General features: G+C 33.6%; 1 protein-coding gene across 5 annotated transcripts in view; it reads right to left on the bottom strand.

The window, feature by feature from the left end:
- Positions 1-13676, bottom strand: part of Fife (regulating synaptic membrane exocytosis protein fife) — a 281898-nt gene that overhangs the window by 106315 nt on the left and 161907 nt on the right. For all 5 annotated transcript variants that reach the window (XM_070304866.1, XM_070304868.1, XM_070304869.1 and 2 more), the window contains exon 12: positions 7573-7697. In XM_070304866.1, coding sequence (XP_070160967.1) covers positions 7573-7697 — 125 coding nt within the window. The remainder of the gene's footprint in view (positions 1-7572; positions 7698-13676) is intronic.

Below are 13676 nucleotides of genomic sequence, written 5' to 3'. Positions count from 1 at the left end.
CAATTATACTGTGTCCAAGTGCACCACTCCCAGAGCGAAACACCGTACCAATTCATCACCCCTCCATCTTTGAATCACTATTTAAAAAAGTAAGTTTAATTGAATAATTTTTCTTTTCCTTCTTTTGTCTTATTTCTTCTTTAAATCAAAACTTTCCGAAGAATGTCTTATTCTTTTAAATCATCAACCCGTTCCGGCGATAAATCTTAGAAAGTTTTAACCTAACACGTATGCGAGCGACCAATTTTATACTTCCGACCGTTATTAACGTATACGGTTATTTACTTATACATATTGATTTTGATCTTATTTTTTTTTAAATCAAATATATTTTTATATTGTATTAACCAGTCAGAACTTAAATGTTAACGATAGAATCTTTCCCTCGTCATTCTGACTGATGCCCTCCGTATTAATGTAACACCCGCGAATTAAACACACACACACATGTACACACTCACATTATATATATATTTTTTTTATTATAATCATGTATACCTATCATTAATTTTAAAATGAATAAATTTAAACTTTGTTAATTAAAATCAAGTAACCCTTTTTTTAATCCTCCACTCGTTCCTAGATAAAGGTCGCACTTGGTCCCATCCCGCGTAAAAGAGATTAAATTCTCTTACCAAAAAGGGACCGCAGAGCGAACTTCCGAAAACAATCTAATAGCGACTCAGTCGTTTATCTGCTTTGCGGACATGTCAGTTCGTTCGACCCGATTCCAAACGCCACGAGACGTTTAAACTTCGGGATAATAAAAGATAGTTGTTACGCCCTTCCGTCGACTCATTCTTTCCCGAGTCTGGACGTAATACAAGAAACCACTTGATTTGTAAGTATCACAAATGTTTTATATATTTTTCATATAAGTTTTTTCCATGCTATTTCATATTTAATTGTATTTTTTCAAATGCGGTAAACCTCGTTATATACCACGTATTTTGGTACGCAGATTTGCTTTGACGCGCCCTGCTTATAAATACTTGGATATTGGAATCAGCGTTGGAATAACATCTTACGTGGAATTGCATCTCGGCGATAACTGAGGCAATCAAATCTATTCAAATCTTGTCTATTGATACATGAAAATCGCTAATGCTGAAACGAACGGACATTGAACGACTTGTACAAACACCTAATCATACACCAATATGGATTAACGATTTAACAATTGAGATTGTTAAAATAAATGATGCGAGTGTTGTCAAATTTACGTTGCGCGATTCTTGCTTCTACATGAAATAGTCAACTATATTTTTCTTATTCGAACTCGAACACTGTGTTAATCACAAATATTTGAAGCTGCATGAGAATTTAGAAACCGTAAATGAGAGTTTCGATCAGTTTGTCCAGAGTTTGCAAATATGTTTGGCGCCGAAAGAGATTCTGCGATCAAAATCTTGCGCAAAGTATATGATAAAACATCTATCATAGATTGCGAACTATTAGCTGTGGATGAACTTTTGTCTGAAACCTTGAGACGAGATGATGTATGATAATATTATATAAATAAATGTGTTAAAAAATGAAAAAAAAATGATTATGTATTTCTTTCGCTTCTCTTCCTTGCATATCCGCCGTACAGACCGCACGCGCGATCTTAAGGTACGATGCCGTAATGTGTGGGAGAAGGATAGCGTGAGGCGTACGCGAGGCTATGTGAGAAGGATATCGTTCGTAAGTCGGTGCAACAAGGATAGCATTCGTAAGACGGTGAGTATAAGGGAAATACCGCGAGGCAATCGCATGCACGTATGTGGGAGAAGTATAGCGCGAGGCGTACGCGAGGCTGTGTGAAAAGGATATCGTTCGTAAATTGGTACGACAAGGATAGCGTTCGTAAGATGGTGGGTATGAGGAAGATAGCGCGAGGCATGCACGTGGATGAGGCCGGATGCCGGTGTCAGATACGGCGTTCGCAAGGCGGTGCGAGAAGGATAGCACAAGACATACGCAATACTGTGCGACAAGGATAGCATACGGGTATGAGAGGGATAGCGCGTGGGTACTTGCGAGTAGAAAAAGAATAGCGCAAGAGAATATGGTGGAGACGCAGAAATAATTGACACTCTTTTTATAATAATAAAAAATATTTATTTAAAAATTGTATGTATCATATAAATGTGTGCGTGCGCGAGAGCGTGTGTGCGTGCGCGCGTACGTGCGTGCGTGTGTGTGTGTATGTGAAAATAATACTAATAGTAATAATGAAAATAATGAAAATTTGTGAGTGATGTATAAAAAATAAAAATAATATAAAATTTGCTGCGCGCTTCATCTGAAACAGAAAAGAATACAAGTCTTATTAAAATATTAATCTAGTTTGAGCGTATTAAAATTAAAAAAAATAAATACTTACAATTACTTTTTCAGCCTCTTGGAGGTTTGTTCCACGGTTCTTCCACCGCGTCTTCTTCGTAGCGTTCGAGACCAAAGAGACGTCTTATGTCTAAATAGAGGCCATCGGAGTTGTCCTCCCATACGTCCTCGCGGATCTCGTGCTCATGACGCACCATTCTTATAAATCGCCGATGTTTAAAAATCTCAAAATTTAAAAATCCAGGGATCTCGATGTCGTTCTTAGAGTATCGTACTATAAATCAAAATTATAATATATTATAATATATACTATAAATAATTAATTAAATATACTATAAATAATTAATGTAATATAAAATAAAAGATATTACTTACTCTTTGGAAAACCAGGGCTGTCAACAGCCCCATCGTAAGATCCTGCGCCCACCATGACGCGTTCCAGCGACTCCGACACAACACAGCATCAATCAACGATGGCATTTTTTTTTAATTTGTGCTCGCACTTTACTCAGTTTAAATTATTTGACTGTCAAACGTTCCCGCTAGTAACTCGGGCGACAATATTCTGTCGCATCGGTCCGCGTAATACAGGACACCGCGATGGTTCTATTTTGGTTATATTTCAGATATCGACACTCGTCTTTGTAAATATATCGATAAACATGTTCCGACGCGAATTCTAGCATCCGGACATCGGCGCTTGCCTCATCATCTTTAAATTCAGTAATGCCGCACGTGCAATAGTGCGAGACGCTATTTGTTTATATTTGTTTATAAGGCTTATACGTGCAATAGCACGAGACGCTATTTTTTTATAAGGCTTATAAATTCAAGCATCCGTGTCAATCGGTGGCTAACTTGCGTCACCATGCACAGTCTATACTTCCTATCCTTAAAATTAATATTAATATTAATATAAAATCCTATCAACGCCTTTATCATCTTTCAATTCAGTAATGTCGCACGTGCAATAGTGCGAGACGCCATTTGTTTATAATGTTTATAAATTTAAACATCCGTATCAATCGGCATCCGCCTTTGTAATACACCGCGCCGATTGATAAGCATTCCCCGCCCGCGTGACGTCATTCCTCCTCGCCACCAAAATCCCCAGCGCCTGCGTAACGTCATTCTCCCTTGCCACCGAAATTCCCCCCCCCCCCACCTTGAAGGATCTGAGTTAGAACCCGCATATTAACGTTACTAAGAGCAAATAATTTGAAAAATATAATTAAAACCAAAATAGAAGGAGTTCTTAATTATATTAACGTAGTTTATTTTTATACACGGAGAAAATTTTATATTAATTCATGATACAATTTTAAATTACATTTTACTATTTTTTGTATTATCGGTGGACCATCATGACATTATAGAATAAATTATAATACAACATTGTAAAATTTAAAACTAACACTTACCTAACATGTTTTATCATTTGCCATAGTAAAAATTCGTAGGTGCAAAGTTATAATCTTTATTGTATATCATTGTAAAATGTTGTAATGCTAAATCTCAATTTTTACAATTCAGACAAAATGAGAAAAGTATATATTGTTGTCAAACTGTTTTATATTTTTTCCGATATAATTTATCAATTAATTTGACAGCAACTCAAAGATATTAATTATGGATAGATGAGATACATCATTCGAAAAATAATAGGTTAATTAGAAAAGTACAAATAAATATAATGATAATGATTGTAAATCGAATACTTACGTTTTTTTTTCTGTCGCTTTCTTCACAGCACTTTCTTTTATTCACAGTACTTTTATAACGACACTACTTATAGCGAAACAATTAAGAAAGCTTTGGACCGAAAAGTTACCGAGATGCGCAAATCGTTTTGCATTTATGACTGAGCCTGCGGCGTTTATGACTGAGCCTACTGCGTATATGCTTCTGGCTTCTGTTACTGCGTAACTGTTCGATAAAAATTCGTGCGCTCGACAAGATCTTGCAAGCAATGCTTATCGTTTTCCCCTTCTTTTCGAGTCCTTAACGAGTTACTGAATTTGAAACGTTTACATGATTTCGACGTAACTTTTACTATGGCAACACTGCTTTTTGTCATATAAATAAAGTAATTTTTGTGAAACCGGCGCTCAAGTCATATTCTAAAGTGGGAATAGTTTATTTTTACTATGGTGTGCAGTAAAAATTCATTCGATATATATTTTTTACTTTTCTCGCAATACTAATTTTTATCCAGCAAGTTTTTGTTTTGTAACATAAATCTTTTTACTATGAGACAGTGTAAAAATTGCGTTGCTTTATTGTTTTTAAAATAATGAACATAACATTTAAACTTATAGTTCCTTGATGGTCCGCAGCTACTACGACATTATAGTAATATTTAATATAAAATTTTCTCCGTGTAGCAATGTAGATCTTTTCTATTATTTTTTAAACTTATTTTGCGAACAATAAATATTAAGAATATTTTAGTAGCAATTAATTTGGGAAACAATTTGATATTAATTTGATATTATTAATATTTTACTCTTGACTATTTTACTGTTATATGATTTTAGTATTGCATGTTGGTATGCGTGTATAAATATTAAATATTTTCAAATCTATCTTTGCACTATCTTTGAGCAATTACTTAGGAATTAATTCTGGTATATTTGTTTTTTATTTTGTTTAATTCGTTACGAGTGTTATTTGAAAATGAAAAACGTAGCATAATGTTAAATCAATATTTGCATCTTTATATATATAATATCAATTTTTTCTTAATTGAAAGAAGCAATAAATTCGCGATTTGATTAATAAATTAGCACTTAATATACCATACATTTGAATTTGATTTCTTGTAGTGGAGATACTAAATTAACGGAAGTCAATTCTAACGGAGATCTAGCCAAAGGTTGGATAGTAATAAATAGATCAATAGGAATAGATGTTGAGTTTGTTGCTCATTCCGATTTTACAAGCGACGGTATGTAAGCGGATTAAACAAAACTCAATTTACACGGAAACGCCGCGCCGCGTCATGAATTTTCGTTACGCGCGAACAACAAGTACATCACGCTTGTCAAGATGTATACCATATCCCATTTTCATGTTTTGCGAAATTTAGGGCATACAATTCTCTCTTAATCCTGACTCGATATTCAGTTACAGATGAGAAAAATGAAAGATGGGAGATGAGGAGGGACAAACGCGCTTCTTTTATATCTTACGAGGGATAATGTGCACGTAACAAGAATACAGACCATTGTGCGATATCTGCACATTCCTTATTAGACCTTGTCGCCGAGCGCGAGAGGAAAGCTCGCCGATGATAACGATCGTCATCGGGGGCTCTTTATGGAAATGTAATGACGGCAAACAGGAGCGAGAGAACGAGTCTCCTTGCTTCCTCGATCAATCGATCATTGGCGCCTACCTATCTACATCGTATCCCTTTGTACGCAATGACACTCAAAGGGAAAAGATCGAGAATCCAAGGGACTGTAATTTTTGCGCAGATTGATGTTTGACTGAGTATCGTGCTATTAAAACCATTTAAACATAAGTCCAAGAATATAAGTCTTGCTTCGAGTTTGCATTGCGTAAATATGACGTGTAAAAATATTAAATTGATGTTCTCTCTTTCTTCACTCTTCATATTCGTTTTATGTTCAATAAATAGCTAATTTTAATTTATTTGTCCCAAAGTTTGCGTTTTGCATCGTGATGGATATAAATATATTAATAATCCAGACTGTAAATATGGATATAGAGTATTTTTATTATAAAATTGGTTGCCCCAAATAATGCATAATGAGTTTTTATAGTTGCATGCAGGTTGTATGATGTTAAATAAAATTCATCAATTTTAACGTTAACATGAATATGTAAGCGAATGGAATGGCTCTTTTCGCTTGACTGTCAGTACTTCAACTTTAAATTTAATTAAAATCGATACGTCAGAAACTGTCGATATTTACATGCTTTTATCATTTATAACAATGTCCGATAGGTAAAACGATGAACGTGTGACAGGAAAATATTTTCGTCGCCATACTATATTTGCTTTCGAAGTATATCGAATATTTATGTTATTTATGTTATTTGAGTGTTATTCTGCATATACGACAATTGGCTGGACGCGCGGTAGAGTTTTCTCTCATTTCATAAATGTGTCTAAAAAAATAAAAAAATAACAAAATCATTAAATTTTAGAAACATCGGGAGCGATACGTACAAAATTATCGACTTTAAAAATGTAATATGTATCGCGTCATTCTAAATGGAATGGAACGTAGTAACGTCAGTAATTTATCATAATCTTGTATGTTGTCGAACAAATATTTGATCGATTAAAAGAAAAAAGTTTAATGTTTTATATAAAGGTAATAAAAATGGATAACTTTACATATTTGTATGTACATCTAATTAATACATTCAAATTTCTTACTACACATTGTTTTATAAATAATAGCATGCAATATCATAATAATAATATGAAAGATAATACTTTAAGAATTTGAATATTAAATGAAACACGCTATTCTAAAATATTTAATGCATTAAAAATATATTGGACAATGAAAAGATGATAACAAATGACTTGTTTAAATCTGAGAGACAATAGAGAATCTAGATACGATACACGGTTGGAAAATGTAGCTTAAATTTAACATATCGCATGTCCAAACGGTCCACACAAATATATGTGTTAATTTAACATAATATGGATATATTAGATACTATGGTGACATTAATATTATGTTAATATTTCAACACAAAATAAATGCAAACTTTATAGTAATTTAAAATAAACTTTGTGTAATATCAACATATTTTGATAATAAAATTAACTTAGAAAAACATTTATTGACGATCCGTAATCACTCTCATTTTTATTCTAGAATAAAGTTAATATTTTTTCTGTAATTTTTAATAGATAAATCCTGTCACTAATAATACGGAACGTATTTATTGTGTAAAATTAAAAGTATGTGCATATTGTGTTATTTTTACACTTTTTTAAAATTGTTTTAGTAATTTAACATTTGAGTTCAATCAATACAACAGCAATATATTAAATTAACACATAAATGTGTTAAATATTTAACAAAAAAATTTTAATCGGCATATTTTTTAATAAGAAACCAATTTTTCAACTGTGTAGGCAACTCTTCCAGGGTTATTCTTAAAATCTAAATGTAAATATATATGATAATTATATTATAATATTCTACATATACAGAATTTATGCGAACAAAATATCAACATGTATGCACGTACCTTGTCGCCTTGTTGCAAGCCGGCCTTTTCGGCAGGACCACCTGGCACGGTCCATACGATGCACGCGAAGCTGCGCCCATCCGATCCGGTCTTGCCGCCCACCACTCTCATGCCAAATCCGCGCGCTGTAACAAAAGTTGAGTGAGAGATATAACGTGGGCTGAGAATGTGTAGTGTGATGCACCATCGTCACAATTTCCGCGGATATCTCTCGTCTCCGTAGATAGGATTTACGTCACTGTGCCGAGAACACATGGCTGCGCATGTCGCACGATCTCTCCTCCAAGGGGACATAGTCATGTTTTGCAGGGCGACGTTTAATCCGGACTCTGTTTACCCTTATGTCCCCTTCTCCTTCTCTCTCCTTTCTTTACAGGGAATTTATACAATACATATTCCGCAACACCAAGTCTAGGAAAATAATTAACACCCACGGTCCCTTGCTGTAAACGTGAGCGACAATTGCGCCGATTGAAATAACAATGTTATATTGTTAGTGAGGTCTACTGCGCGCCCGCGTGAAGATTTATAATTTAACTACTATAATTTAACACTAAATTTCAGAAAAAACCCGGGTTGAAATACAAGAGTTATATTACTTAATAATTTTAATAAACAGTTCTTTATTCTAATTTATATAATGACATCGCATAGCTCGGTTTAAGATATTGCATGTATAAAGTATTACTCTGGTAAATGCATCATTCTCTTACACCAATTTTAAGGATTAAAAAATTTCAGTAAAAAAAAGTTGCAAATCTTTAGTCATTTTATTTGCTAAGACTGAACACATTTACTTCCCCCTAAAGCCACTTAAACTGACAGAGTCGGGTCTCAATCGCATCTTGCGATTAAGCGCACTTTCACGAAAACACAATCCGACATGATCAAGCCAATTTCGGGCTCTAAGGATTTTGTAACATCTGGATAAACCTTAACGCCATTAGCCGCGCGAATTCGACAGACACCCGCGTTATTGCCGGTTACCGCAGATCCTACGTCCATTAGGAGGACGAGAATGTTCACGTAATGTTCCCGCGAAAGCTCTGGGAATTATAGATGATGAGGGGAGATTCGTTTCACTTTTGTACTCGATTTTATACATCATGCGGATTTTGTTATATAAAATTTACATCCACCAAACTTGTGCTGTTCAATGCGATTAAAGTAATTAGGAAATTGATCATTTCTATCTTCTTTGGAGTGTTAATTTTCGAAAAAGCAAAAGAATTCAGAGATTTTTTGAAAATCGAAATAAATGACTGAAGAGAGATTAATTATTTGATATATTATTATTATTATTATTATTATTATTATTATTATTATTATTATTATTATTATTATTATTATTATTATTATTATTATTACTATTATTATTACTATTATTATTATTATTATTATTATTATTATTATTATGTAATTATTATTAATATTTATAGTATATTACATTATTATTTATATTAATTATATTATTTAAATTATTTAAAGCTTAATATAATTAGAATATTTCCATAATATTGTGAATAGAAATGCGAAATTTATTTATAGTTCGAGAATATTGCAAACGAATTTACGAATTAGTTTTCCATTCCCGGCGGAAATCGAGTTTATTGGAATCGATAGAAATTAATAACGCTGGAACTTTTTGCGGAAAAAAGATCGCGCGATCGTCGCTTTCTACAAAACAATGATTGCATTTATGCTGGGAAAAGCGCGTAGAACAGGTTGAAAAAGTTCACTCTTCTCGCGCTATTTGCACGGATGGAGCAATGTAATTCGCTATCGAAGTTTTAACGAGCAAAAGGAAAATGACGGGGCATGATGATATAGGGCGAGGAGGGCGAAAGGCATAAAAGCTATAAAAACGGAGAGATTTGTTAATAATTGCGTGTAACATAGTTTGGCTGCCTCCTGCGGTACAAGCAAGGAAAAAGAGATTGCCAGGTCGATTTTTTCCAGTTTCACGCGCGGCACGCCATTCCGGGACACTATCCCGCTTGTTCCTCACGTTCACATCGTAAAAACAAGTTTATGTTTAAAACAAGTTTTTGTTATTTATTATTTTTGCATAAGAATCTCCTATAAAATTAAGGATAATCATGGGTAAATAATTTTAAAAAAAGATTGTCAGAAATATGAATTATATTAAGCATCGCCGTTCATGATGAAATTATTATTTATATAAGATATATTATATATAGGGTATCCTATCAAAAGTGGTAATCACCTTTTATTTTTTAAACTAAACGAGATAGACCATAACAAATATACATATTGTATATTAAATTGAATAAGTTCAAACTGAACTTTATTGTGAGCATAATGATTGCTTCCAAAAGCTATCTGTGTTAACGAACGGAGAGGTACGCATAATTTTTTTATAATAATGTAAATATTTCGACATATTAATAAAAGTTGTACGCTGTTTGAAACGAATACAACGATGTATGATATAATGTGAATATTTTACATATTATACGAGTTTTTTCAACTTGAGATATCGCGGGAGACGTCTATCTTTTCACTTTCTGCCCTACATTATGGCCAACTTCTGGCTTCTGACTCGTAGATTGGAGATTGACATATGTTATGTTGTCATTTGATCATAATATTTACTCCGAAGTTGGCCAAAGCCGGAAAAGGGTGGCCAATTTTGGTGGAACATCTGTATATCGAATATATATACCGGGTGTTCCAGGTCAGGTCAATGAAACTTCAGGGTTTTATAGGAAATTGAATATGGAATAAAAAAGTTCTGATAAACATAAGTCTGGAAACAGTTCATTAAAAAGTTATAGCTAATAAAAAAAAGTTATAGCTAATAAAAAAAAATCAATATTGCGTAGATGCTAAAAATGCATTAATGAACAGGAACATCATTTTGAATATATCTGATAATTTAGTTAAAAATTATTTTTCTTTTATTTTTAATAAATTTGTTGTCTTTTTGAATAGTCTCATTAATGTAACCTTTGTATTATCGCTTTTTTAAATAAATTTTTTAATAAAGCATTTTCTCGGACATATGTTTATAGGAACTTTTTTGTTGCAAATTCAATTTCTATAAGATCCTGAAGTTTCATTGATCTGACCTTTGAGACACTCTGTATATATCATATATATAAGATATATTTATTTTATTATATCAATACACAATTCATATCACGAACAATCGTTTAAAGTAAAAATATGATAAGCAATATAATTACAAATAATGCATAGCAATGAGCGAAGTAAGTTGAATTTTGCGGAAAACACTGGAGGAAACTATATAAATCTTGGAGGAGATTTAAAAATTTAAAAACAAAACAAAAAAATTTTAAAGAATATTAAAATGGTTATAAAGACATATGTTTAATGCAAAAATTTTTTAAAAGTATAATCATATATAGATTGATATTTAAATGAAAAATGTAACTTCAAAAAATTCAGATTAATCTGCAAAATTATTAGTATTTATTATCTTTTAATATCTATTTGAGAATCTATTTGATATTTGTTATTGAAAGAATCAAAATGGGATTAAATCGTTATCATCGAAAGTGACAAAAATCCATCCTAAATGCCGTTCTAAACATTTATTTTCGACGTTCAATAGAAAAATACGGGGAAAATCAATATAACTAGCCTAATCCATCCATCGCGCTCTTCTCATTTCGGTTTCTTAGTGCGACTGCGGTAAAACATCTTTTCTCTTCTAAGGCATGATCTCTTCATACACTCATCTATCAAGATCCTATCACGAAACAACATGGGTATAGTACGCTAAAGCATCATATTCCAAGGTTGCGATGACGGATGGGTCGAAAGGGCACAGAAAAAGAATGGTCGAGGACGAGATGTCAGAGATGCGGTTCGGCACACAAGGAATGATAGAGAGGAGGGGCTGGGAACCTAAGGCACCTACGTTGTTTCTCGTGCTACGCATATTGCGAACGCAGTCAATATCTTCGCATTCAAACGTATCTACCCTCCGCTTACGTGGTCAGCTGTGCGGCATTGTCGCTAGTAATATTATTGTCTTCGTGAGTATTAACGTGAGAAATTTGAAACGCGGACGTGCAAGGAGAAGCACTTAATTAAGTAATTTCGTTCTGATATGTACGAATTAATTCCACTTGTAATCGCTGCGCATAATTCTACTACGATGCTCGAATCGTGAAGACACATCCATTATATTGTAACAATGCACCCCCCATTGTTACCCGGCAATCGACCAGCCGGAAGTCTGCCACCCGAACACCAGCCGGGCAGTGGCAGAGGCGCTTAGTGCCCTTTTTAAACGCATTGCGATAACCGAACACGGTCAGAGATACGGCTGCTATTACGGCCCGAATTACAAGTACCTCGCGCGCCGTCAAAATAAACACGGCCTTGCCGTTCGCCGATGCCGACTAATAATAATATACTTTTGATATCTCGAAATTATCGCGACAACTATTTGTCACCGATTATAACATCGTCAATTAATTGTCGCTACGCAACGAACAACCATCGCGCTCGCTTTACCATTCGCGCATTGCCGACTACCGTGCATCTGCTCCGCTGGAGTTTAACTAGAGTGTGACCACTGCCGATAGAGGCAGAATAAATCTAAGTTACATTCTCGTCTACCGTGTATCTCACCCCTTTCTCGAGACCTGATCCCAACCGAGCTAATCCGTACGCTCGCGAAAGCGGACCTGTTACAATATGTATATTGTTGATTTAATGAGTTTTTCGTTTGGCAATGCTAGCGTAGAATGAGTATAAAAAGATCTTTTAGAAATTGTTTGCGGAAAATAATGTTTTTGTGTTTTATATATTATAAATACTATATAATAAAATTTATGTAATTATATAGTTTATAACAAAGATTACTTTACAATACTCTTTAATAGAGTTCGCGTTTACGCGAATAAATGCAATGTGAATTTTAGAAAAAATAGTGCCAATGTACATTGAATACATGGAGAAATTATCAACATTAACAGTGAAAGCGCCATCGAACGAAGACGCGATGCACAGAATAGTAAAAAATCTCGCTTGAATATTTGAGACAAATCGAGTTAAAATCTGACATCGACGTCTTTCGCGGTCAAACCCCACACACACACACACACACACACAGTCGCGATTTTAAATTCAATCCTATCGGTGAATCGGTTGTCATTTTGAACTGCTGTCGTATTGGTTGACATGCAAACTTGCGTTTGCACAAACGCGACGTTAACGAGATACGACGTGGACGCGACATCGTACCATTTAATTGATCAATGTCATCGAGCTCTCCAACATAGCGAGATTATCTATTAATGCTCTGACGAACTGGTTAAGGAGAATTTCGTTTGTGTCGTAGCACCGAGAGCAATCCGGTTAGAGGTTTCCGTTGCAACGCTATGGTAATTATCAAGTATCAGTCACAATCAGCTGTGTGATAAAGCTTGTCAGCATAGGGCTTGTTCGCATCGTATTGAATTTGTTAAGAATTTTGCATTCGTATATTATTAATTATTTTTTATCAATATTAATCGATGATGAGCTGCTCAATCATTCGAAAAAATTGCATTCTTTATTAAATCAATATCACATTTTTAATTCTTGAATGTATTATTTTCTGAATTTTACGAATTTTACTTGAATTATCTTAATGTTTAAATTATTACTAATAAATCTAATTAAATTTAATGAAAAAGCATTTTTCTTAAATGTATTTCAAAATTCAAGAAAAATTTTCATAAAGCAGATATTACCAAACTGATAGAAGATTGTTGCGATTGTTTGCGAAACGAAAAGGAATGCAATGTGAGCGTTTGAAAACGACAAAGCTAATTAAAACTGATGTTTGCATTCAAGAACATGCAAGAAGCGCGATCTGATTGCAAATAACACGCAGGTTACATAAATATAGACTATATACCGCTCATTTGCACGTGTTACTTTACGCTCACGATACGATGTTATTTCTGAATTGTATTATCGTTGAATGACTCGCACGTTTAAAATTAATAAATTAATATTAATCGAAATTATAAATTCGCAATTTGATTTAATATTAGATTATTCGGAAGTTTATCATAATGTGCTTTTCATTATAAAAAATAAATCATAGTTAGCACACATAA

This window comes from Polyergus mexicanus, unplaced genomic scaffold (genome assembly GCF_030449975.1).
Source record: "Polyergus mexicanus isolate NDT 795.1 unplaced genomic scaffold, iyPolMexi1.0 SCAF_12, whole genome shotgun sequence".
Classification (NCBI taxonomy): Eukaryota; Metazoa; Arthropoda; class Insecta; order Hymenoptera; family Formicidae; genus Polyergus; species Polyergus mexicanus.
This window is presented reverse-complemented; position numbering and strand designations above follow the sequence as displayed.